Raw genomic sequence first — 27,143 nt, 5'->3', positions numbered from 1 at the left:
TTGGTTTCAACTCTTTTGCTTGAGGAAAAACTGCCAGATCTCATCCTAATTCTGGGTGTGCCTGTGTTACCACAGGTTATAGGTTCTATATAGATTCACAGATATAACAATTTTAAGGCCAGAATCCATCACAAGGATTACATATCTGGTTTGGTTTTTTTTTTTGGTGTAACACTGGTCACAGAACCCCACACAGTAACTCTTCCTTCAACTCTGCAACTGTGATTTGTGGTAGAATATACTTTTTAGGCTTTAACCCCACCTCACCCTAAAGACACAGCCCTAAATGAAATATCAAGGGATTAATTAAACTTGCAGTTGAAAAGTTCACTTTGTTGTTAGCCTAAATGTACTTCTACCACCTCTATCATCCTAAACCTCCCTGAATTTATCTAGTTTCTCTAGCTTACATTCATGCCAAACCAGGGAGTGTCTTTGGGCTAACTGTGATGAATTTGCGAAGTCTTCCAGCCTAAACATGAGTCCCAGGTACACAATCATTCTGGTAGCTCTTTTTTGACTCCCTTCCCATCCTGCCTAATAAAGAAATTTGTGAGTGGAGCTGCACGCTCCTTGCGCTGGGCACTGCACGCGGTTTCTAATTACTGCTCTGAAGAAGTTTAAACTAAGGAATGAGAAAGGATAAAGAAGAAGCTTTGCCTAAAACAGAAAGGAGTAATTAATTAAAAATGCGTTAAGCAATCACACAGAATTCATTAGTTAATGCTGCAACTGTTATGCCCACATAAAATCACCATGTGAAGCATGTATAGTTTTACTACAGGATATATTTCACCTGCTCAGTAATTATGTTAAGGTGGCTGTTAATGATAAAGCTGCCACTACACAGGTATTTAGGGTCAAAAATTGCCTGTACAATTAAAAATAACTCCTTGAAAATACACAGGCAATGTGCAGCAGTTCCTATGGTATCCAAATCCTTTTCTAGTCTTTAATCAGAAACCAGAGGAAAGAAAAGATAATTTTTATCATGTTGTTCCTGTTGAACGCACAGTATGGAATTACGGATTTACCTTTGAACAGCTAAAAATCAGGTATCTAAAAAAATAATAAAAAAAAGAAACCACACAGATAGACTGCTTCCAGTGATGAAGCTGGAATAATTTTTATTTCAAATCTGTTGCACACTCTATTATTCACAGTATTTGTTTGCTTTCAGGGCTTTCCTCAGCTTGGACAGTGGAAACACATTCATCTGTTTCATTTTTGGCTTCCAGTCGGTTTCACTTTCAGATTCTCATGTTTCACACTCCAGCCTTCAGGTTTCAAGCACTGCAAGGGAATACTTATTTCCTTTAAACAAACATAAAACCTGCGGCCGCCGGGCACAAGCACACAACATGTCTATTGGTCTGCGGTTCAAACGCAAAGCTTGATCCCATACTGTCCCCTGAAGCATCTTCACGATGGTTCTCTGGGATTTGCAAAGAAATGAAATGAAATAAATAGGAGTGATGACGAATTAAGGATCTGTTTTTTTTTAAAAAACGAGAGTCACCGCGTTTTGCAGCGCTCTCGGACTAACACCAATAAAATACCATCGCACATTACCGATTACATGATGCCTGTGTGTCGGATTAATGACGAGGAGCGGTGGCACCAGCCTTGATGACCCGAAGAAGAGGGGCTCCCAGGGCACAAGCAGTGACCGCGGTATTGCCCCCCGGCGGCTGCGGTGGGCCTCGGAGCAGGACGGCCCTCTCCCGCCGGCCTGGGGGTGGGGGGGTGTAGGAAGCGGAGCGGGGTGGGTGCGGGAAGGCGGCGGTCCCGGGAGCGCTGTTCCCCCCCTCCCCGGCGGCGGCGGCTCCGCGCAGGGCGCAGCGCTGCTCCGCGGGATCCCCCGCCCGGGGCTGCTCCGCCGCTCCCGGAGCCGCCGGGGCAAAAACCATACACCGACGCTGCTTGATTTAATCATTTATGCTTTTAAACGGGCGAAGCGGCTCGGCAAAAGAACAGGAGCGAATGCGAAATGTATTTATTTTTTTCGCCTTTTTTTTTTTTCCGGAGGGAGGGTGGTATTTAACATATGGCACTCGGTAATCTCTACACAGAGGCTGTTAAAACATCTGCTGCCTCCAAACACATGCGGCAGCGCCCGTGGGCACGGGGACAAGGCGAAGGGGCAGCTCGGGCACGCTGCTTTCCGCGGCCGCGGGGCCCCCCCGACGGCCGCCCCCGCCGCCTCCCCGCCGCCCGCCTTTTGCAGTGCCGGCGTTTCCCCGTTAGAAACCGTCGCACTGGGGTAAACTGGTTTAGGGGTTTTAACAATTTATTTTATTTTTTCACAGCGTTGCTGCAGATCAACGGCACCTCCGCTTGCAGAGCTGGCGTGCTTCCATCTACTGATATAGGGGCTTTTTTCCCCTACCAGGACCCCCCCCCCAGCAAGGTGGCGGGCAGGCAGCGGCCCGCCCGCGGGGCCTTTGGCTGCTCCCCCGGCGGCCGCCTCATCGCGGGGCGCGGGGGGCCCCCACATCCCTCCCTCGGTCCCCGCGGCTCCCCGCCGCCGGCAGCCGCGCCGTGCCCCAGACATCACCCCACTTCGGAAAGTCGGTGCCGGACAATTAGGACACCCGTTGTCCTCCCCCCCGAAACCCACATAAATCACAATCGCTGCATTGTCGGGCTACAAAGCCAGACGGGAGCGCTTATGAATTTAAGTTTGGAGAAGGAAAACGTGCGCTGACACAACACGCTCCCTGTTCACAGGAGTAGCCAGGAAGGGGAAATGAATGGTGGAAGTTAAAGAGCCTTTCATTGCGGAGCACGCCGCGCCGCAGCGGGTCCCCGCTCGCCGCCCTCGACGTACGGCGGGGGCACCCCTCCTCGCCCCGTTCCTTCGCCCTCCTAAGACGCGAGCCTTGGCCGGGTAAAGCTCTGCCCAATTCCGCCTACGGCGGGCTCGGCCCCGGTAAGCTCCCGCCTCGGGGGTGCGGGGCGGGGGGAGGCGAGGGGCCACACACGGTGCCCGGCAGCGTCCGGACGGCGCCGCCGCGACTTGGTTTGGGCTGCGGCCGGGTGCTGCTCGCTTGGTGGACGGGACGTGAGGAGGTGGGCGCGGAACTGCTTTTGCGGGAGGATGCTGCTACCAACGGGTGGAGGGCTCGGTTGTGCCGGCCCGGCTCCGCGTTACCGGGGGATGGGGAGCAGGGAGTCCTGCTGGCTTTTTAGTGGCGAAGTAGCCATTTGCTCCGACGGGCGGGTTAGGTGCGGGGCCCTACCAGCCGGTTTTTGACAGGGAGCCCTTGCCGCTGTACTCCGAAGAGATGCAATCCACGGCAGAGCTGGCCCCATCCCTCCCACCCGCTTCGATGCGGAGGGGCGAGGGCTGGCGTGGGAGCGGGCGCCTTTGCCCACTCGCGGGTCAACGACGGCGGGTCGCCCGCCTCCCGCGATGCCAGCACGGCCCGTGCGGCTCCCGAGACCAGCGGTGCGGTCAGGTGAGGGGTCTCCGCTTCGCCCCCTTCCCTCCCAGGCTGCTTTCGATGCCGGGCAGCATGCGTCCTTAAAATATAATCTGCCCGGTAACAATCAGCGCGCAGCGGCGAGAGCCCCAGAGCTATTGGCTATGCAAATGGAGGGAGGGGAAGCGGCGCCCCAAACTCCCCACTCACACATTTAAGGCGGTATTTCTCCCCCCCCCCCCCAAGCCCACCTCGGCGGCGCCCGGAGTGGGGGGTAGGCCGGCCGCAGCGGGGAGGGGTGCTGCTGCTCCTCCGGTGCACCGCCGGGCCGCCGCAGCTCCCCGCCCGCCCGCCCGTCCGGGCGGCTCATCCCCGGCCGGCCCCGGCAGCTCCTGCCCCCCTCGGGAGCCTCCGCTCTACCGTAGCAGGCAGCGGCAGAGACTTCGCAAAGTTGACACATTTTGCGGCCGGGGAGCGACGGCGGCGAAGTGCGAGGAGGGTGGAAGTCACCCGGTGCGGGACATAACTCCTCTCCCCCCTCACCCCCCCATCCCCCCTCCAGCCAACCTCCCTCCCTCCCCCGCCGCGTTTCCTAGAAAGTTGTGTCAGTGCGGCCGTGCCGTGCTAAAACGGTTCGGCTGCTGGAAACACGTTTGTGCGCCGGAGGAAGTAGCGTGGTGATCACTGTTAGATTTCACCCCGAAAACGCTGCCGAACCCACCCCCACCTCCACCCCCCAAGGACCCCTGAAGGGCCTTTTTTTCGGGTTTGCTCTTAGGCTGCAGTCAGCAGGGAGCTCTGATGTCACCCCGCCCGGCTGCAGATTAAGGGAGTACCGGGGGGGGGGGGGAGAGCGGGTCAGGGGCTTGAGGACGGGGACGGGACGTGGATCTGGCTCCCTGCCGAGCCTCGACGCTTAAGCCTTCGTCCCGATCGTCTCGGTGGGTACCGAGGGGGAGCCCTTAGTTTCTTGCAATAAGAAGAGCGGGGTGGTGGGGGTGGTGGTGGCGGGGGGATCGATTGAGACGGGCTCCCGCAGAAGGAAAGTGTGGAGCGGATTTCATTTGGTCGCTGGAAGGAAGAAAAAGAGAAGCTGTCATTTGTGTGTGTGTGTGTCCCTATACGAGGGCCTCCTGGTTCCTTGTTAGCTTATAGACAGGAAAAAAAAAAACCGCGTTTGATGTTACGTCTGACCAGCTGCTGTTCTCCATAATAACAAGAGAGAGAGAGAGAGAGAGAGAGAGAGAGAGAGAGAGAGAGAGAGAGAGAGAGAACTGCCTGCCCTGGCGAGTTGCGTCACTTTGCTTCAACTTTAGGCTAGAAATCAAGAGAGAGGGAGAGACCAGTTTCAAGGGAGGCAGGAGCGAGCTGGAAAGCCCAGCCGTCTTCCTCCCACCCACCTACCCCTCCTCCTTTACCCCTCTCCTTTCCCCACCCCCTTTCCCCCTCAAAAAAAAAAAAAACTTTTCCATCAGAGAAAGAGGGAGATCTCTTTGGAAACATGGAGCTGCTGTGCTGCGAGGTGGATCCCATGAGGAGAGCTTTGCCGGACCCAAACTTGCTCTACGATGACCGCGTTTTGCACAACTTACTAACCATAGAGGAGAGGTATCTGCCCCAATGCTCCTACTTCAAGTGCGTCCAGAAGGACATCCAGCCCTTCATGAGGAGGATGGTGGCCACTTGGATGCTGGAGGTTCGTATCCCGGCGCCTTTCCCCGGCCCCTCGGAGCGGTGCCGGCCGGGCCGGGGCAGGGGGGGAGGCAGGGCGGCCGGCTGGGGGCTCCCCGCGTGGGGCAGCACCTCCGCCTCGCCCCGTCCCCTCTCGCCCTGCAGCCTCTCGCCCCTCCGGTCGCGGTGGGGGTTCATCTTGCCCCACTTCCCCCCCCACCCCCGCTTCTCCTCCCCCTCGCGAGCTCACCCGGTGCGGTGGGGGAAGGGGCGCGGGGCGCATCGGCGGCCCACGGAGGGGATCGTTCCTGCCGGGGGGCTGCCGCCAAGCGGGGTGCAGGAGGGGAGGAAGCGGCGGGGGGTGGGGGGGTGTTGGAAAAGTCATTTGCAATTAAAAAGTAAAGAAAAGCCGCCTCCGGCTGCGGGCGGCCGGGAGCGCTTGAGACTGAGGCTTTTCTGGGAAAAGGAGCTGCGCCCGGGGCAGGGCGAGGGACGGGGGGTGCCCGGTGCCCCCTGCGTTTTGCCCAGCGAGGATTTCATGCCCACGTATGCAGTGGTGAGGACGTGCCTTTTTTCGCCATGTTGCGTTGCATGCAATTCTGCTCGGAGGCGCCGAGCCCGTCTTCCCCCCTCCTTTCCAAAAAGGCGCTCGGAAGTGCACCCCGCCGCCGCGCCCCGGTCCCCCAGGCCTGGCGGGGGTCTGTCGGGAGGCCCGAGCTGGCGGCGATCCCCCCCTTCCCACCGATACTTCAGGCGGGGCGGCAGAGGGCCCGGATCCCCGCAGACTCGCCTGCCTTGCCCTGGCCCCACCACCCATCGTTTGCCCCTTCGGATCTCCCTTGGGGGGGACCTTTCCCGGGCCACCCCCCCCGGGTTGGAAAGACCAGACTCCCCGCTTGGTTTTCATGTGCGATGTGTGCATTTTCACCCTTGCTCCGATTTTTGGTAAATTTTTGAAATAATTTTTACGCTCGCTCCTGCTAAAAGGATCCAGGCTGCTCGGGCTCTCCCCACCCCATCTCACCCTCACTGTGTCTCGTCCTCCCCCCCCCCCGCCGGATCGGGGGCGCAGAGCTGGGGGACACCCCCCGGGGGAATTTTTACAATTGTCGGAAACGATAGGGGACCGTCCCGGGATGCCGCCGGCACCAAAACCGGGACCCCCGGGGAAGTTTTGATATTTTTATCGATTTTTTGAAAATATGACGAAATAAAAAAAAAGGGGGAAAAAATTGGGTCGCAAAAAAAAAAAAAAGTCGGAGGCTGCTCGCTTGCTGCTGGATGGGGCTTTTCGGCTCTCCCACACAGTGTCTTGAATTCATTTCTTACTGAATGAACTAAAGGAATGTGAAAGCCGATTGACAGCCTTCCCAGCCTCTCCAGAGATCTCCCCCTCCCCCAAAATTTAGCTCCCCGGGAAACAAAAATAGCAGGAGCCGTAGCAGGGAGGCAGCGGTCGATTTCGTGGGATCACTCATTTATTTATTTTTTCCTTCTCTCTTTCTCTCTTTCTACCCCCACCCCCCCACCCCGCTGCCCCATCTTCCCCTCACCACGCTCCTCGCTCGCAGGTCTGTGAAGAGCAGAAGTGCGAAGAAGAAGTTTTCCCTCTGGCCATGAATTACTTGGACAGATTCTTAGCTGTGGTGCCCACTCGAAAGTGCCATCTGCAACTGCTGGGGGCAGTGTGCATGTTCCTGGCCTCCAAGCTGAAAGAGACAATCCCCCTCACAGCCGAGAAGCTGTGCATATATACGGACAATTCCATCAAACCCCAAGAGCTGCTGGTAAGCAGCCCCCTTCCACCTTCTCTCCATCAGCTCTCGCGCTGGCGGCCTCCTCCTTCCCGCTCCCTCCCAAGCACGGCCACCCGCCGCCTTTGCCACCCGCCCCACAGCTTTTAAAAAAAAAAAAAAATCACGCTTTTCACGGGTTTTTATGCGCTCTGTGAATTGTCAAAAAGCGCTAAAGACTCCGGGGGCTGGGTGGGTGGGGGGTGTGTGGACCCGCAGCCGCGCAGAGCGGGGGCAGAGGGGACGCAGGCTACCTTCCTGTCGGTTCGGGCTCCTCTGAAGGCACCCCGGCCGTACCCGCTCCCCGCCTCGCCTGCCGGGGCGGCGCTGCCGGGGGCAGCCCGCGCGGGGGGGGGGCAGGGTTGGGGTCACCGCAGGGACCGCGTGTGTGTCCCCCGTCCCGCACCGCCTGTCCCGCCGTGGGTGCGGGAGTCCCCGCAGGGGACCTCGCCGGGAGGGAGGCGCCGGGCGCACGTGCGCGGCGCGGGGAGGCGGCGCCACCTGGCGGCAGACACGCGCCGCCGGGCGTGACTTCACCCCTGGAGCGGCTGCCGGGCGGCCCCGCGCCCCCGGCGGGGCGGGGGGGACGGCGGGGGGTGGGGGGGCTCCCGTCCCGTCCCGTCCCGGGGGCCCGTCGGCCGCCCACCGCCCCGCAAAATGCCGGGCAACCGCCCGCGGGCTGGGCCGCTGTGGGTGCCCGGCGGTGCGGCGGGACGGGGCGGGTTCCCCGCCGTGCCCGGGCCCAGGGGCACTTCTGCAGCCGGCTGGCTGCTGGGGAGGCGCAGGTGCCAGCAGGTAAATGCCTGGTTTTATAACCTGGGTAGCTGCGGCCTTGGTCCTGCGGCTTTTGCGATTGAGGTACCCGGGAGGTTATCGCCGAGGCAGGTGGCGAGGTGAAAACTCACCTCGGTTAAACAACCCCGTGAGTAAAAGGCCACGTCTGGTCCTTCTCCTGGGAGACCTCAAGATCAATTTGGACATAGTGAGAGCAGAGACAATCAAGATTATTTAATGGAATAATATTTGCTAAGCGCTTCATGATCTAGAGCGGTAAGGCAAGTCTTAGCCTCTCAGTGAGATGTATATTCAGCCAAATAGCTTTGTTCTCACAGACCCTGGTGAATGCGCGTAGCCAGCCGAATCCCAGGAGAATTTCTCCTATGAATCACTGGGTGAAGGCAGCGGGAATTCCCCCCGGGGAGGGGTTGGGAGCTCACGCTTCTGCACAGCTTTGCACTGCGAGCCCTGCCATGGCTGTCACAGACACGAGCTGTCCCACTGGTGGTGCGGACTGTCGGGGGAAGTGCCTTGGCCCCCGTGCGGGAAGGTGTGAAACAATGTGCCTAGCTTTTTGTGCCACGTGAATTTAAGCATGTGTTTTAAGTGCTTCCCTGTATTTGGCCCTCTAGATTTTAGTGCTCTTTGATATTAAAATCTGTCACATCAGTAATGTTGGGAAAGTCAGTTCTTAGTTAACATAATTGCCATTACATTCAAGCACTTTACAGGTTTTCCTGAGAAAGGAAAAAAAACCTATCTAGTTTCTGGGGCCGGTTACATACATGAACATGAGATTTTTCAAGCTATGGAGGGCTTTGTCATAATCCAGTAGGAATGCCTGTAGGAAAGTGACTTGCTGTTAAAGCGGGCATCTATTCAGAGAAACGACTGCAGAAATGGCATTGTGGGGTCCATGTTTATGGTTTCTCAGCAACGCTGGTTGACGTCTCCTCGGCTGCAAAATTAAAAGGACGGTTTTTTTCGACTTGCCAGCTCTACAAGCTTAGCTGGGGCTCCCCGCCACGCTGGGCTCCATCAGGCTCACGCATCATCAGGACTCAAGAATCAGTGCATGGAATTTAGTTAATAGCTAATAGTTCATGCATGAGGCAGAAATGAGTCCAAAGCCTGCGCTTTGTTCACTCTGTGGGGCACTGAAAGGTATTCGAAACTTATTTTAAATGTTGAAGCGTGCAGGTCTAGCCTGGCTTGAACCCCTTGGCTGGATCTGTTGGTTAGGTACCATTTCTACATGTAATCACGTTGCAGGGAATGGCCAGTAGTTACACACACACCCAAGCTTTCCTTTGATTTCACCGGGAGTTTTGGGCGTGCAAAGAATGTGGGAATGGATCCTACATGATTTATTGGCAGATAATTTACACAGGCTACTTCTTGGCTGTGTTATGTGCATTTCCTTTCGGCAAAGGCTGTCTTGGAGTAGTTTAAGCACCATCAGATTTATCTGCAGGCGCTTTTGAATAAAGTTTTAGGAGAGAATGCCGTCAAGCTAACTTCCCCAGTTTTTAAAAAAAGATTGTATATCTAGGTTATTTTTGTGCATGGTTATCCCTAGGACTTTAAATGGCTATAAAGTAAGGACTATAGCCATTTAAAAGAAGTTACTAGGAAAAGACCACAGTGACCTTGGCAATATCTAATTGCAGGCTAAACTTTCTGGGTGGGCATTCAACACTGGATACAAAAAAAGTAAAATCTTGGCAGGAGCTGCCAGGTCTCATTATTTTCAGTAGAGCTTGACATTTCCAGTGTTAAAAAAAAAAAAAAAAAGAATAAAAAGAATAAAGTCAACAACTTCAAAGCAGTAGGGGCATACAGAAAAAATGTTTGAGCAAAACCGATTTAGCAGTGATATAATTGCAATCAAAGAAATAAGCGAAGTGGGTTTTTTTTCAGCTTTACTTATGGCTTTTCTTCTCTTCTCCCCTCCCCGTCCCTCCCTGCAGGAATGGGAGCTGGTGGTGCTGGGGAAGTTGAAGTGGAACCTCGCAGCCGTCACCCCGCATGATTTCATTGAACACATCCTAAGGAAGCTGCCTCTACCTAAAGACAAGTTGCTTTTGATCCGGAAGCATGCACAAACGTTCATTGCCCTTTGTGCCACAGGTAGGCGAAGATGATCTGGGTGCGCCTGCTGCTTGCCATGTGGTTGAAAGTGTAGATTAGTCCTTGGTGGTGCAAAGGATTTTCATCCCCTCCATCCTTACGTGATATGGGAAGAGTGGCTGAAGCTGGTGGGACTGTTTGCAAAGGGCATTGTGAATCAGGTCCCAAAACTGTGTATAAACAGAATTCTTGCAGCCGGGAGCTGTAGTGCAGCTGCAGTCCTGCTCCTGCTAGCGTGTGCGGTGCTTTTGCAGTGAAGTCAGTAAGACTGGATTAGACCACACGATTTTCTACTTTGCCCGTTCACTAATTCTTTTAAAGGGCCACAGATCATTTGTGAGGACGGAAATGGGACAGCCAAAATACTAGAAGCAGTTATGGCACATTAGCCCAAAATGCATTGGGCAAATGCATTAAATTAATGTGTTTGTAAATTTTTCGTTAACTTGATGCTGTCTAGATAAAAGGTAAAAATTGTATTTTAACATGTATGTGATACTCCACATCACTGAAGCATAGGGAATGGCAATTCAGAGTAATGACTTTTTTTTTTAAAAACATTTGGATTCTTTCTGTAACTTCACTCAAATAAAATGGTGAGACTAGTTTGTTTCACAGGGAACCGTTACGCTCCCCTTTTGTCATATGTTTGGCTGAGCACAGTTTCTGAAGATTTAGATGAGAATAATAGCTTCTGTGGAAGAGAGGCTTTTAATTTATACCTCTCTGCAAAACACTTTTTTGTTTGGGTTTTGTTTTTTTTCTCCAGTGACTTGTAGAAAATAAGTGTACTCTTAATTTTCATCCAGAGAATGAAATGGTTAGACCACTTCTTAGAAGCTAGACCTGGAACAGATGAACAGCATGCAGTGTCTTCCAGGATTATTATCAAGTAGGGGTAAGGAAGACAGGGTGCAGCTTTTTGGTATGAATATCTCCTGCTATGCCTGCTTCTTGGTATTTGAGATGTAATGGCTGCTTTTGCAATGTAGGCCAGTTTTTGCTACCTCAGTCAATCTGTTCTAGAGAATCTTACAGGGGCTCAGTTCTGGTAATTGACTTTTTTGGTTACCAAGATGATCAAGCTTTTCCTTCTTTTCCCACTGCTGTATGATCCTTTCTAGTGAAAGACCACAGGACTCAATAGAAATATTGCTCAAAGTCTGCAGGATCACTCTTGGTAATTCATCAGGTTTCTGGACTAATTAGCTTTTTACTTTAGGGTTAATCTGTCAGTTTTGCCTTCTTTCTTTGCCTTCTCCCCTTACCCAGGATTCATTCACACTACCCTTTTCTTCTGAAAAAGATGGTCTTTCCCATGGACATTTCTCTGGATCCTTGCAACACCATCAGCCATCAACTTCCAACATACCTGGATGTTGTCTTCCAAACCAAACCAATCTTCCCTGTCTTTTGTTGCTTTCACTTCCTACAATAGTGTTTTGGTTTGTTTATTTCTGTCCAAGAGGACATTTTCTTGAGTGACATAGATTTCATTATGATTTAACTTTCCAGATTCTGGTCTGTAATCCTTTGCCCTTGAAGTTTTACATATAACCAAAACATTGCAGGACTGTGGGCCATGAAGGAGTTTCCAAAGTCCATGGCCATTCTGCATGAATTCTTTGATGGTTAGCTCCGTGCCTTACTAGTACATTTACCGAGATCCAAAACAGCATCTCCTCTCCAGCCCTTAGTCCAGTCATGCACTTCTCTCATGTGTTTCCCCCATGTGACCTGCTTCTTGTACGTCTCTGATGCATGAGTTGAAGTCCTCTGCATAGAGTTTAAAGAGGCAACCAGTCAGAGTTTCTTTTCTTGAAAAGGAAAGACGTAATTGACTCTGTACAGAGTTTCCCAAAAGACAGGACACCGTGGTGCTGGCTGTAGATTTTCTTTTCTTCTCATCCCAATTTCCACAAACCACTGTGTTGGCATTCGGTTTTGAGGAAGACCCACAACCCCTTGCAATTTCAAAAGCGGAGATCTTACCCAAGCCCTCATTCCCAATTTTCTACCTCATTCCCAGTTTACTAGCAGGCTACTACCCCCATCTGCGTTATAGAAATGTCATGTTATTACAACTGTATTTCCCTTTCACTGCCACACTTCTTGAAGTTGTTTTTACCCTCCTCGGTGAAGAAAAGCCCCTTCTCATCAAACTTCCTTCCAGATCCAGTTGTCATTTCCTTTTCTTGTCCTATTTGTTGCAGAGGTCTCATCAGCCACTCTGTTTCTTCTTTCCCTTTCTCCCTCAAAGCTTCTGCTCTCCGCCAGCGCGGGTTAAGCCTGGTGTTTCGTTTCCCCATTTGCCTTCTTTCAGCAGGATGACCTCCTTTGACATGTGGCTGCCTCTTCCCTCGCTCCCTCCACACGTGTTTTTAGCCTGGGTTTGACTCTTTCACCAGACCTGACCTCGCTGGCTGGCTAACGGGTCTGGTCTGGAGCACAGCGATGAATTTCTTTTTATTTCCATCTCAGTGCAGTTTCCTCTGCTTTCAACTATTTTTTTTTTTTTTCATTAATGTATTTTGCAAAATCTGGCATATTTTGAACTTTTTCCCTGTAGCCCCAGTTCTTCTTCACCAGCTGCACCATTTTAATTTCCCAGCAAAAGCGCACACCAGAAATTCCCAAGTGTTGCCTGCCTTTACAACAAGAGCTGGTTGTGGTCTTGGTCCTGCAATACTTTGTGCCAGCAATCGAGAAGGAAACAACCAGTAACAGTTTTGGATGTTGTGCTGGATGTGTAGGGTCACTTTGATATGCATCTCTATTCTCCTTTTGTTTTGAACGTTATGCAAAAGGAGATGATACTTGGTTCTTTTGTATATTCCTCTCAGTAATGTTTTATCATTTTGGCAGTATCTCTGTTTCTCTCTCTTTATTTTAAGCCCAGTTTCTGAAACAAGCTGCATGGATATAAATCCACAGCCTCTCCCCCAGTCCTTCCGGTGATTAATGATTCACATGAGCATGACTGAAACTGGAACGTATCCCTCTTTGCCCTTGGTCCCATCTGAACGTACGGCTGCTAAACAAGACAGAACCTTATTCCCTGAATAAAAAGTTTTCTCTTTACTGTGCCCTGCACTCACAGTGCTTTCAGGAGCCTCATTCTCTACTGGAAGGAGCCAAAAATGGTGTCTGCTGCAGCCCATCCCTGGCTGTGCTTCCAGCAACGTGGCCATGCAAACAGGGTACTGTCATTAAGCGAGAGCTCGATCTGTTGGCTGGGAATTGCCCATGCATAGGCCAGCTTCCTTCAATCTGCCTCGCTTGCTGCGCAGTAAGAGCATATAGATTGACATGCCCTGGCGTAGCCTAGTCTATCATCATGTCATTTGTTTTCTCATCCCACTGGTGGCTCCTTGTGTAAGCGAAATTTCCTTCAGGAGTCTTCTGAATTTTAAAGGCACTAAAAGGCTGCGTCTGGACCCCTTGTCCTTACAATATAGCTTACTGCTTTTTCAGCATCGGGGGTTCCTGTTATCTGTAAGCCCAATGGAGATCATCCCTCATCTGTTCTCTGGGATCCTGTTGCTTTGCCGCTCTGAGCCCACCTGTTCATTGCTTTGCACCCTTCATCCCTCCTCTGTTCGCACAGCGCTCCATAGTTTAGAAGTGTTTTCTCTGGGGTTGCCTCTTTGCTTGTACATGCTGGGGAAGCGAGGGAATCACTCCTGGAGGAGTGGGAAAGGGCACCAGCTATGGAGCTGTGTGCAGAGCAGAAGAGGACCATGTATTATTTCCCTGACTTTAGCATGCCCTTCGTTTCTTCTTCTCCCAGGCTGTTGAGAGTAACAGATGCCTAGCTGCTTCTTTGCATTACGCTCTCTTGTTGGAGGCTGTATGTGCCACTGTTACAGCACAGGAGATCCCTTTTTATGTCAGAGCCTGTAAGGGAATGGGTTTTGGGGGAGGACAAGCTGTGCAAGTCAGGCTTTCAGAAAGAGGAGCTGTGTGTTTCCGAACACAAGTTGTAATGGAGAGACTAATCTCAATGAGGAGGTCTTCAGTGTTTAAGTGGCGTGCAACTCTTGGAAGCAAAAAGCTTTGCAGACTTGCAGAGACAGGCGGCAATTTATGTAGATCCCTAGACTTGGCCCTCTGCGTGGTCTCTTCTGTGCTTCAGCCGAGTCCTGTGGCAGGTGACATGTTCCCATGATGGATACAATGCAGCATCTCACAGACTGGTGGCTTTCAAAGCCGGTGTCTGCAAAGAGGCTAAGAAAGAGGAGGAAAATTTCAGCTTTAAGTCAGTTTTGTACAGTGTGCCAAACCTCTGCCCACTGTCTCTGGGACATTAATCATGTACATTTGAAAGCTGAGAGGCTTTTTTTTTTACTTCTGGGCCAAATCCTGGGTCCTTACTCAGACAGAAGTTCTGTGGAAGTCAATGGGAATGTTGTCTGAGCAAAGACTGCAAGATGAGGCCCATAAACCCTAGTGATCTGGAGGGTAACCACACAGAATGCTTTGTAACACCAAGAGGCATGTTTGGTTCTCAGGACTGTGGCTGGGCCAGCCTACTATGCATCTTTCCTCTCTCAGCCAATGTGAGAGTTACTGGGCTCTGTCCCTGCAGAGGATAAAAGTGCGATATGAGTTTTAGCCAGGACCTGTTCTTTGCAGAGGGAAAGAAGTCCACAGAGCCTTCGTTGTGTGGATTAATCTCTTAGAAAGGAAATTTATGTTTCAAAGTGGCGGTGGTTGCATGAATCTTCTTGCATGACAGAAAAAAAGAATAATGAATTTATTGTCGTACAAAAGAAGGCTCTTGCTTGTTCCTGGGAGAGACAACTCATATCAGTATATTGAGCTCTCCAGCAAAATGAAGCCACAAGAACCAGGGAAGCTCCATGAACAAGTAAGCAGGGCCTGGGAAGTGTTTTGTATGAGCAGACTCACTCCTTGAGTAGTAGGACCCGTCAAATCTGGGAAGATGAGGTGGAAGGAAATGGAGGAAGAGAGACTTTGCTGATCCAAGCTGGGGTAATTGATAGATAAGTTGCTGTCCTTACCAGCTGCAGATCTGACCTTTTGATGTTGAAGCACTAACATAATCCTGATCCTTGCTTAGGCTTCCTTACTGGAGGTGTAGAACAAGTGAAAATAATAATCAGTACAAACCGTTGTTCAGAAATAGAGTTTAGGATCCGCTAATAAGCATGTTGTACTGAGTGCTCATATACTTTACACAGACTGCTCAACGTGTTTCCCTGTCTCTGCCTCACTTGGATGGTTGTAACGTAGCATTAGCATTTAGGATACTTCAGACCCATTAGTGTAAAGGCCAAATACTTTTTGCCTTACCGTAGCCTAGGAACAGAATTAGATGTCTGCCCTCCCGCCTACTCAAATAGAAGCAGGTCTGCATTACATTTTACTTGACAGTTTTTTGTTTGGTCATACTTGGCACTGCCATGCCATTTTTTGAAGGGCTGGAGAGTCACCTGGTTTTGCCTTTAAAAGCAGAAATAGTTATCATGGGGAAAAATTGCTGTGTCTTGTAGAAATAAAAGAGCAAGAGAAAAAAATGACCAATGCAGTTAAAACCAGCTGCATCTGAAAAAAAAGTAGCACACTGACTCTGTAATTGCATTTGGATCAAAACAGGCAAGAATTAGATTCACTACTTATATTGTTTCCCTTAGACCTCTCTTTTAAACTTACATGGTAAAATATAGATCCATTAAGTCCTCATACTAAAGTCATTGGCTGAGTGAAGTTTGAGGCTGGGTGAAATTTGACCATTATCTATATAGTTTTATAAACGGATATTGGTGACTTGTCATGATTCTGTTCTGCTAATGGAGGTAAGATTCCTTTTTTTTTCCTCCTGTGAGAGTATTGTCTTCCTCCAGGCAGCAGTTTCCAGTTCTCCATTTGCAACTCTGAAAATAAATCTTTATCGAATTATAGAGATGAAAACTGGCTGTTAAAAAAAAAAACCAACCTGCGGCCCAAGCAGTAACAAGGGTCGTTATAAGAAGGTAGAGTTCGCACCTGCTTTGGCACACCGAGCACATTCAGCCTGGATATTTGTCAGTGTTCTTTTCCTTCCGGCAGTTTTCATTTATTGGCTGCAAGTTAGGGCTTCCCCTTGCAGGACCTCTCTGGGTTCCTGCCTCCGGTTCCCTCCTGCTTTAGACTGACTGTCAACCTTGCATTTTCCTGGCTCGGAGGTAGTGAAGTCCACTGGATCAGGAGAAAGCCAGCAAAACAGCTCGGCTGTGGTGCACAGGGTCCTAGAACCTGACCATAGGTTACATGTGCTGTGCGGGCAGAAAAACGTCCTTGGCACATGCATACGTTCATGCCCTAGCTGTCAGTGTGAGCTCCAGCCTGAAAGCAGGCTGAGGACTCGAAGTACCCTGAATTTGCTTGATGTCTGCGGCTGGCTGGTCCAGAGGTGGCTGTGTTTCAAAGGGCACTGTTTCTTGTGTCGTTTTTTTTTTATTTCCAGCACTTGAAGTCACTGGGGTTATGCAAGGTTGGCCCATGTTTTTAGGCAGTTTAGGAAAAAGTTGGTACCGAAATGGCGATAGGACAGTTTCTGGTGTTTATTTCCTGTGAATAGAAAGTAAAAAAAGTCACGCTTTCTGACTACCCAGTTCTTCCCTTGAACAGCTCGTGTGCTCGGATTCTCAGCATCTACATGCTGTTGCACTGCTCCTCTGACGTTTCACGAGGCTCTTGTACTTTGCAGTGGAATTGCATAAATCACAAAAAAGTTGGAGGCAGAGCCATGTCTTCGGTGCAGGTTCTGGGTGCCCATTAACCAGGACTGCACATAGATCCGAAAGACGGATTTAGCCCATAACCTTGCTTCAGGTGTCCATGAAGAAGTGATTTTTGTAAGATTCCCTCTGTAATTCAGGGTTCATAATCTCCAACAAGAATTTAAAGTAAAAGCATATGTTTCAGAGTTAAATGTTTAAGTCGTCTCTCTCCCCCTTTTGATTTTTTATTTTTTTAAATCCCAGGGCAAGCTTTTGACTTAATTCTGGGGGCAGTTTTACCTGGGTGAAAACTGAGTACGAGTGGTGGGACTTGGCTTGTTATCATGGGGGAAGCAGCGGTAGAGGTTTATAATTGAAAATAACATGTAAAAAGCTTGTTTTGAATTTCTTGATGGAATGTAAGGGACTTGAGGGGCATTCTGCATCCCCTCAGATACGGTACTTAATTTTTATGCTTTCGTTGCACCTTGACAAACATTTCACGTAGTTATTGCTTTGCTTGAATATGGAAATATGTTAATTACGGCCTTTATTCCGCTGCCTGCTCTTTTCCTCAGCCTTTTCTATTCAACCCTCTAGGTGGCCCAGCACAATGTGGCTTCTTTTCTTTCAATGAGCTCTTTCCACACTAATAGGGTCCAGGGTGATGTGGAGAACCATGTGCACAAAATTGGTGCACCACCCCCCATCCCTTTGTGGGTATGTCAGGTTAAATTCATATCAGCAGGAGGGTCACTGCCATGATTTTCAATAGCGCGAGATGAGGTGATGACTTCAGACAATGGCGCCACACTCTCCAGTTGGAGACACTTGCCTCACCAGTTGCAGTAGTTAATTAATATGCTAAAAATAGAAGCCAGTGATACAAATCGCTGCCTGTTGTACAACAAAGACTGGGCATGTGTAGCTTTGATAGCCAAGTTTATGGTGCTTGTTATGGAGGGAAGTTAGTTTAGAGCTAGAGGCAATGTAAGACTTTCTGGATGCTGAGCTTTAGTCACTCTGGGCCTCTGGCCATTCGCTCGCTGTCTCATTTGCATTATGAATGACATTAAGGGAACTAACAAGGTTATTGGGCATAGAAATGTTCTCATGTGACCCCACGTGGAAGCAGACCTACAGCAGTGCTAGTTGGCAGGGGCACTGTGGCTCTTTATTCAGCTTCCTAGGAAGACGCTTTCTGGGAGTAGATATAAAATCAACCATGAGAAAACCGGCATTTGGATAATGTGGAGGTCCTGATGCAAGCCCCTAAGAGGCAAGGAAGTTCAGAGGACAGGCTGGAGCTGTGTCCTTCGCTCAGCCTGCCATGCCTGGCTGGTGCTGAGCGTTGAGTGCAAGACACGGGAGCTCCCTGTTGCTTGGGTTTCCCCACCAGCTGTCTGGGGCTGGGTGGGACTGCTCCATGGGGGCTCAGTGACCATGCATGAGGGTGTGGGTCCACCCAGGCCTCCGAGTCAGTACATTTCTCCCTGCTGCTGGCTCAAATTATGGGTGGGAGGGGGTGGGCTTTCGTCCTTATCCACTGCATCGTAGCTTCCATAGGTACTATCCAAATACCGGCAGAGTTTGAGAGGTTTCACATCATCTTTTCGCTACATCTTCCCCAAAACTCAAGACAATGAGGGGTAAGTTATGGGAAGCCCGTAGTTCCCATGCATAACTAGGAGACGGTTTGATAAATTCAATGATTTAAATGTGGAAGTCACATCCCAACTTAAGCCCACATTGGCTAAGTGCAGCCTCATTCACGCCAATGCAAGCACACAGATTTCGCAAACCCAAGTGAATGCAGTGTGTACCAGAGAAGAAACACACGTGGAGATGTAGTCTGCTTTAATTTAACCCTTTTCTAAAGAAATTAGTGGGATTGCTGATGAATTGCTCTATGTAGATGACAGCAGGTTTTGGGGATACTAGGTCTCTCTCATAGATGTTCCAACATACTTAAATTTTATAGACATTTATTCCATGGACCAGGAGGACACTCAGGACAGTCATGCAAACACATAAACATCCTCTTATTTTTGGGACCCTTTAACGATTCCTGGTTTTCGTATTAGACTTTGTAAACTGGTGGCCCAGCAATCACGCTTCTTCTGTGGAGCCACTAGCTACCAGATCAATCCGCAGGCATGAGCTATTGCAGCAGTCACCCAGAGCCAAGTCCTGGGGTCCCCTGTCAGTAGCAGTGAGTAAGAAGAGAGGCAAAACAATATAAAATGGGGGCTGTTTCAAGGGCTTAAAATCCCACTGTATTTGTGGCCTGCTCTTAAGGTCTGGCCTGATGATAAGTGCAACCACAGGCTGAGGCACTAGGGATAGGGCAGGCTCTGTGGGGAGTGCATGTGCTCTGTGTCAGGTAGCCTTATCTCTTTTACCTGGTCATCCATTTACAGGCTGGATGTCCTTGCATATGTGTGTATAAAAGTGATGTGTGTATGAAGGTGATTTTGATCATAAAAGTGCAATTTTGGTTACCTTGACATGTGCTGAGATCAGCATCCTTAGGGCTGTCCCCCACACTGGTAAGTAGGAGTCAAGGCTCTCCTGCTTACTCACTCATTAGTGGGGGCAATATAACTTAATCTGCAAGATCATCAGCTTTCCTGTGTACAGTAGGTTGTTACTATTACAATAGTGCATAATTATTATTTTTATAATAATGGCAGTCCATATTCACTGCTTCTGTTGGTGGGAATTTGCTCCTTCAGAAGTGTTTGACCGAGTGTGATGTCTGCTGAGCTTTTCTGGTAGGAAGGACAGTGGACTTCAGCAGCGTGCAATGGTGGGCTTGCAGGTGGTTATCTCCTGGTGGCTTTGTGAGACAGACAAATCCATGTCAGGGTTTCAGCTCCTCCTTTTCTCTCTCCACTGCTAACATCCCCCCACCAGTCCATCTGGATGAACGTTATGACCCAAGTCCCAGCCTTACCTGACTTCATTCCTTGTGGGTCCCAGGGGTATATTCCAGCCTGGAGGAGAACATGCCGCCTCCACAGCTATTGCAGGATCTGCCAGCTCAGAGTCTGGAAGGCTGAGAACAACACTCCAGGTGTCTAAACCGTGAGCAGTTACACAGACATCAACACAGTTACAGAAGTTGTTCTAGCTGTGCAGAGAGGACTTGGGATCTGCCCTTAACAGAAGGGCAGTTTTCTGTAACAATTTGTTTCTATAAATAGACTGAATATATTGATTGTGGTTTATTTCTTATTAAGTGTTACTTGGGTTTCCTCTTCCTTCTCTTCCAGTCGCTCCCAACTGAAAACTGGTAGAGAAGGGTTTGTTAATGAGTTATTGATGAACCAAACTTGCAAACCAAGTTTCATTTTAGGAAGACATCGGTAACCAAGAAAATCTCCTGGAAATGGTATTTAGTAAGACATGCTGATAAGCCAGTGCCTATGGCAGTATCACAAACCATAAAATGGCCTTCTAAAGATAACAAGAACATTTAGTTTTATTTTAATTTCTCTCCTGATATCTACAGATGTGTGAGAGGAAGTTTTGAAATGTATTTTCCACTTGTTTATTGAGAAATAATAGAAATGATAAATGTGGTCTTTGTTTTTTCTTTGACATAGCTATGGGCTGTAAGTGTTCTCACTTCCTAATTGCAAAGGTGGTAAAGATGAATTGTTAATTAAAATCTCTTTCACAGACAGGTGTTTAAATGCTTCAGTTAATTAAGTCTTTAAAAATTGACGTAACTAAAAATCGCAGTTTGGTCCTTTGTGATACCGTATTCCAGTTAGTTTTCCAGTTATACAGAGAGCTCTAATGTGACTGAGACCCAAATTTCTGACATAAATTACAGAAAGCCTCCTTCTTCTCTTTCCTTTTCTTTAAAACTAAGGAAAGACTATTAAAAATTGTCCAGGTTTACTTTATGCATCAGTGAGAATAAAAGACCAAACTGCATTTCCATTTTAATTTGCAGATCTGTTACCCCTCCTTTGACTGCTTGTGATGAGCACTGTGACTAATGAGCTCCGCTGGACCAAAAAGAGTGGCACTTTTCCCTTTCTTCTACTTCCCCGTTTTTTATTCTTGGGTGTGGTTTTTTTTTATGTTGCTTGCCTCTGATGTTTTGCAGCTTTTCTGGTCCGGGCTTGGACTAATTCCCAGATCTGTTCTTGCAGATTTTAACTTTGCCATGTACCCACCATCAATGATAGCAACTGGAAGTGTGGGAGCAGCCATCTGTGGCCTTCAGCTTGATGACGGGGACAGCCTCACGGACCTCCTGGCCAAGATCACAAACACAGATGTGGTGAGTGTCCCACATTCCCCTTCTCCTTTCACTTCTGAGGGTGCAGTGGAGAACTGGGCCACCAATCCAGCCTGATTCTGAAAGCCCAGTGGAGCAAAGGAGGAGGGGTGCTCCTGGAGTGAGCAGATTGCAGGCATGGACCTGGCACCTTGGTTGCAGTGTTTTGGATGTCCAAAGCTCCTTAGGCTCCTGGGATCATTTTTCATTCATGCTTTGTTCAGCAGCTTGGTGGGGAGAGCCTGTTCTGCCCACCCTGGCTGATCGTCAGTCCTGCTATAGCGGGGAGCCGCCTTGGGTACCACCCCAGGTGATGGGGTGAGCAGGCAGAGAGCTTACCCTGGGGCATAAGGTAAACCAGTATGTGCGCCGGTCCTGCATTCGCAACCTTGGAAATGCTCTTCTCACCCTCCTTGAGGTATCTTCTAATAATCCTTGACTTAAGCAAAGTGAATAATGACCTAATGCACTGGCACAGTGTGAGGCAGGTACAGCCCAGGCTGTCTGGATTTTTGTCTGTGACTTCACTAAGATTGCCCCACGAAGGGCATTTCTTGGCTTGTCAGAAGGTCGTGTCGTCAGGAGGAGAGGTGAAGCTGACAGCAGTTCAGTGGCTCAAACTCACACAGAAATGAGTTTGCTGGTCTGGGGTCAGCTTCTAGTGGGGACAACAGAAAAACCCAAATCTGACAGCTCTTCTTGGCAGTCTCGGCAGAAAGCTGGGAGGACTGAAAGGAACACTCAGGGTGCCTTCCCCAGGGGATGGTGCCTCACCTGCTCTGCCTCTGTGTCGGTGGGACACTGCGGGGAGAGCTTACGCTCCTGCAAATCCAAACTGGTTGGATAAACAGGAGTTTCATCTCTTTTGAAGCTGACGTGTTTTGCCATAATGAAATTCACTTGAAAGAAAATGAGTGAGGCTTTCTGAAATGCAGGCCACTAATAAGATAATGTGGGTTTTTTTTACCATAAAACTATGAGTTTCCAATGCGTCGTCCTTATCGTGTGCTAACTATAAAACTTTTTATTGCTTTTACTTTGCGGAGTAAATACACTGCAGTTACTAGATCTGTGATAACATTGTCAAGAGAAGGTTTGTTTTTTCCAGCAAATATTCTGCGTTTTGGTTAAAAAGGAGTAGTCCAGCTTAACAAAAAGGGAAGAATTTCACTATTTCTTTTTTTCTTTCAATCGGATTGAGCCTAATTTTCAAGTGCATTTCCGGGGCTTTCCATTTCTTCTGATTGGAACTTGGTTTTGCACAGAGGAAGGAACATTTCCAATTCTGAATGCTTATAAGGTAAATAAAGTAGCTGCAGAAACGTAACATACACTCATTCCAGTGTAAATGAAAATTTTACACAGGCAGTTGCTCTTTCGTGTCTCGTTTTATAAGTATGGAGAAACAGCAGTGATACATTACAGTAAGCAACAGGAGTGTGCAAGGAGAATCCTATATAACAATTCAGACTGCATGGCCTGGTGCAAGTAATGCACAGAGCTCATTTGTACATTTAGACTGGGCAAACCCATTAAGTTCACTTTATTTACGTGGATAACAAGAATTATCCGTTATTGGTACTGATGTTGGTAGTTATTGGCTGAATGAAATTTCCTCCTTGGATGTTTGTCTGATTTGATGTAACACAGTAAGTTTTAGCTCCTGCATGCAGCGAATGTCTGGGGGGACTCTTAAGACAAGTGTGCAGATGTGAGAGGAACATTAGAAAACCAGACAAAGAAGGACAAGGATTTAGGGAGAGACTAACATCTTGTTAGCAAAGGTGCTGTCTACAGCCAAGGTTGCAAATATCCGTAGAATAGGGAAAGTGGTTTGTGCTAGCCCCTAAGGACTTCTTGTGTAACTCCATGCCTTACCTCCATGGAGTATCTGAAAGGCTGATGCCCCTCTGCTGTGATTTCCCTTGTTCTATGACAAAGTCATGTGAAGTTGTTCCTGCTTGGCTGCTGCTTATTTTCATGTTTGTTTTTGCTGATGTATGCCCACACAACTCTTGTATTCCTTGTGTTTCAAACCCCATCCTGGAACTAATCCAGCTTAAAGAAGGGAGGGAAGGACCACTTGTTTTTTCAGAGGTGGGGGCTCTGAGGGCTTTCTTGGTTTGTAAACTGGATCAGTTAACTGATAGATTTCCAAGATCAGCCTCACAAACTGGTGGGAGAGCTGAGCGCAGTGGCAGATGGCAGGACTGTAGGGGAGATGGGAATGAGAGGAATTTCTGTAACCATCATTGTCTCTGAGCTTCTTGTACTACAGCTATAGGAATTACAGCCTGATGGACCAACTTGGTAATCAGCAGGAAAAGGATAATGATGAGAGTGAGGGAATGGCAGTGTGGGGTGAGGACTGGGAACACAAATAGACCTTATGGGACAGGGAGGCATGCAGAATGAAAGAGAAGACAGTAAATGGAAAGTTTAGGGGGAGCCTTCACAAGCTTGGCTCCTGCTTCTGCTGCTGTGAAGCAGAATGGAGCATGTTGCCCGCAGTAATCCCCAGGTAGACCTTTGGAAGTCTTTCTTGAAGGCAGAAGCAAGTGGTGCTCAGGTACCAGCAAAACCCAGACCTAGAACAGATACCCTGAGCAGAGCTCATCACTCTGTTCCTGTACGATCTGATTAACAATGCAGTCTTCCATCACTAGGCCATGTTCTCCATATTGGTAAGCTCCAGATAAACTTCTGATGTTGTTTCCACAGTATTTTAGCACTTGTCAAATGGGAGATGCCAAGGTAGCTCTTGCTGGTGTGTTTGTATTTGAGGTGATTGGTGGGCTTTGATCAACCATTGAGTAGCTGGATTCTGTCTTTCTGGAGATGCCAGGGAGTTGTTCAGGGTAGTTCTTCATTTCCTCTAACAGTTTCCCTGTGCAGTCACAAGTACCTTTTCCCTTCTTGCTCTCTTCCAGCATGGGCAGGAGGTTTGGGTTGCAGTGACAGCACGGTGCTGACAATAAGCAGCTCTTAGGGCAAGCAGGCTCAACACATGGGCCACAAGGGCTACATCATTGGGACTTTGGAAGATACCTAGTTCTGCCTTGTTTCCCTGGTCACAGGGAAGAGGATTTCCCTCTCTCACCTGTAATTTTTGCCAGCTAAGAGATTTTGAGCATCCCTTTCTGATGCAGCCCTTGCCTCACTAATCTGTTCCTTAGTCACCTTCGTGCATAGGCTCATGTTCAGAAGGTCCCGCAAGGCTAGATGCAGCTGCTTGCTTGCATAGCTGCTCTTCACAGGGGGAATTACACCCATGGGTTTTGCTGCTGCACCTCTCCATATGTTTCTTTCTGGTTGCTGGCTCATGCCTCACTGCTTCATCTGTGAAGTCCTGCTTGAACTGGGATCCCAGCTGACTCTTCCCCATGCTCAGTCTGCATACTGGGGATGTTTATGAAGGCTTGTAGGGACAGAAGAAAAGTCACAGCAGGGTGTCTTTCTGGTGGAATTTTCTTCCTCCTTGGTCTGGTAGACCCCATGTTAATTGACTTTCACAGCATGTTGCGAGCTATTAGCACACAACCACATTTAAGGGGGAATACATGGCTTTCATTGCTCTCTTGGGAGTTTTTCTGGATCCTCTTAATTTGATATTTATTGATATACAGTTAAAGCTCATGTTCTTTATTATAGGAGATACTTAAAGCTTTCTCAGGCATCCCAGCGCTTCTTAATGTGAGGCCCTTCTGCAGCATCTTGCAGATTGAACAAGCTTTCTCTAATGCCTAATTTTTCTATCCTGATTGTTTGAGTCAGAAAGAAAATACCTGGCAAAACAGCTTAGTAGTTCGTAAGTGCTTAAAAGAAAAAAGGGTGTTGTTTTTTGCATTGAAAATTTCTTCATGCTTTCTCTTTGAAATTCAACAGATTGGTTTTTGTCAGAAATGTGCTTTTTAACCACTCTGGTGAAAATCTTCCGAAATTTGGCTTTGGAAAAAAAAAATCACTCTTTCCAAATAACAAAGAACTCTTAACATTTTGCTGGTCACATCCTTTCCAAGAGTCTGTCGGCACTTGGTAGAGACAAACTTTCTTCCCGTTGCTCCTGGTCTTAGCCCACAGCAGCGTGGACCGCTGAGGAGAGTCTTAGTTGCCCCCTGAATCAGGGCACACTCGAGACAAAAGGAGCTTCTGGATAATTCAATCACTAAAAAAATTCAAGTCTTTGCAGAAGTTAGAGGTGCTGTCATTTTTCAAGGTGTTTCCATTGTGGCAGAGGTTGCCTTAACTCAGTCTCCTGCAAGCTTTGAAGTCTCAGCCCAACAAAGGCGGCCAGATTTTTTAACTTGTGCAAAATAGTGTATTTTTCATTAACCAGATATTTGGAAATGGGAGAAATATTCTGGAAGAAACTTTCTCCGTGACTTTTGCATTGGAAAAATGTGAAAGGGCCCAGGACTGGAGAATTTCATCCCACATGTTAAGGCTTGAGAAAGAGATAAGCAACAGAAGACAGGGTCTCAGAGAAGTATTGGTCGATCTTAGTAATAGGTAGTGATACCAGCCTCATCTGTAAAATGTATTGTTGGAAAAAATGTACTGGCTAGGTTGTGTAAGAGTTAGCCCAAGGCTGTGTTAATGAGAATAAAGACTATTGTAATATATTTTTCCCTGGGACTTAATTGAAGTTGAATGAACAGCTTCAGTTCTCTCACTTCCTAATTTCTGCTGCCTGAGAGCTCTTCCTGCAGCAACACAATTAATTCATCGTCACTTTGTGAATGATTGTTTTCAAAGGGGGGGTTAGGGAAGAGGAAGAAACAAGAGCTTCTAGGCTTCAGGAGTATCACGTGGTGGAAAAGCGAGGGAACTCGCAGAAATTGCAGTTCTGTGGATGAAAAGCTTTTTGCCCCGCCTCCTGGTAACCCATAGGAAATGGTGGAGAGCTTGGGGGGAGAGACCTTCCTGACCAGAGGGGTCCCATAGCCTTCTGCTTCTTTTACTTTTGATGTGTATGATTGCTTAGCACGGAAACAGACGATGGGACTTTGTCACTGGCGTTCCAAAAAATGTCACCATCTGAGGAGAAGCATGAAAAATTTCAGCTTCAAAGTTGCAAGCATATGAAAATAGAGAATGATAATGAAATCCTGATGCAACTTAACTGCAATGAGCTTTTCTGAACTTTTACTGTTTTATAATGATAATTTGAGGGTGATACCTGTTTGCTAGGAAATAGCAGCATAAACCAAGAGGCTGAAGTTAATGGAGTTATTTTAGATTTACACTGGTGTAATTGAGACTGGAGTTTGGCATTTAGAGCTATAATGTTTTTAATGGATGTTTCATGAAGAATTAGACCAAAAATATGTTATTAATAAACAGCATTTGATTTAGAACCCAGCTATTGGGTAAGCAAACAACCAACACATGAGTGTTTCTTTCAAAACTACTTTGGTGTCGGCTATCCTTGTATGAATCCAAAGCAGCGCTCCAGACTTCAGACAAGATAGTACAAGGCATCGTGTCAGATATTTCTGATAGATGGCTGTCCTGGGCCATTTGGTGAAGGCTGAATCGCAGTTTGAAGAGACAGTGACAATGAGGCTGTGCAAACCTCAGTTTCATTACTTCTTCCACCCACCAAAATAAATGCCAGGGAGCTACTCTTGGAGAAGCTCAGCAGCCTTGTGCATAGTGAAAGTAGCTCTGCGTGGTATATCTGAATTGCCTTTTCTGATCATTATTGTCCCAAAGAGTCAATAAGAGCTAGTCCCATACAGCTTCACACAGCTCTGCAGGACAGGGATTGCATTATCTGATGTGTTTTGCTGCTAGAGAGTTGGAACATTTCCTTTACTGTTTCTTGACAAGGAGAGGGGAGGCTGGTGGGCAAAGAGTTAACAGACCTACTCACAGGAAGCGCGCCGAGCTCCCTGTACATCTCTTGGTGGGTCATTGCAATGGAAAAATAAACAACTCAGGAAGTCAGGAATTTCCACAGCATCCCAGAGCAGCACTCCAGTGCATGCAGTATCCTGTCCCCAGTGGAGCCAGATACTTCAGAGGAGGATACAAGCATCCCCGCTGTGTACAATTACGGGATGTGAGGAAGGATAGCTGAATGGGTAGGGCACGTTTTAAGACCTTGCAATCAATGTTTTCCTTTGCCACAAACCTGCCTTGGGCAAATCTCTCTCCTCACCTCCTGGAAGAGCAGCCATCGGTTCCTTGTCAGCTCGCTAGCTGTGGGTGGAAACTGCCTCTCTGGCCATGCCTGGGAGCATTCTCATAAATCATGTGCAGGGCGTGCATGCCCTGGCCTGGTTACTGCTTGCATCTCCCTTCAGTCTGTCCCTTCCGTTCTATG

At 48.5% G+C, this 27,143-nt stretch overlaps 1 protein-coding gene across 4 annotated transcripts in view; it reads left to right on the top strand.

The window, feature by feature from the left end:
• The first annotated feature begins 2,734 nt into the window (after positions 1-2,734).
• Positions 2,735-27,143, top strand: part of CCND2 (cyclin D2) — a 38,857-nt gene continuing 14,448 nt past the window's right edge. The window contains exons 1-5 of one of the 4 annotated variants that reach the window (XM_075111368.1): positions 2,735-2,932; positions 4,901-5,121; positions 6,668-6,883; positions 9,637-9,796; positions 20,688-20,818. In XM_075111368.1, coding sequence (XP_074967469.1) covers positions 4,927-5,121; positions 6,668-6,883; positions 9,637-9,796; positions 20,688-20,818 — 702 coding nt within the window. In that variant the 5' untranslated portion in view covers positions 2,735-2,932; positions 4,901-4,926. Of the gene's footprint in view, positions 2,933-2,965; positions 3,073-3,860; positions 3,939-4,051; positions 4,367-4,900; positions 5,122-6,667; positions 6,884-9,636; positions 9,797-20,687; positions 20,819-27,143 lie in introns of those variants that run through there. The other 3 variants (XM_075111359.1, XM_075111376.1, XM_075111357.1) reach the window with 3 other exon arrangements.

The sequence above is a fragment of the Phalacrocorax aristotelis genome, chromosome 1 (genome assembly GCF_949628215.1).
Source record: "Phalacrocorax aristotelis chromosome 1, bGulAri2.1, whole genome shotgun sequence".
In the NCBI taxonomy this organism is placed as follows: domain Eukaryota; kingdom Metazoa; phylum Chordata; class Aves; order Suliformes; family Phalacrocoracidae; genus Phalacrocorax; species Phalacrocorax aristotelis.
The sequence above is the reverse complement of the archived record's forward strand: the minus strand, read 5'-3'. Positions and strand labels throughout refer to the sequence as shown.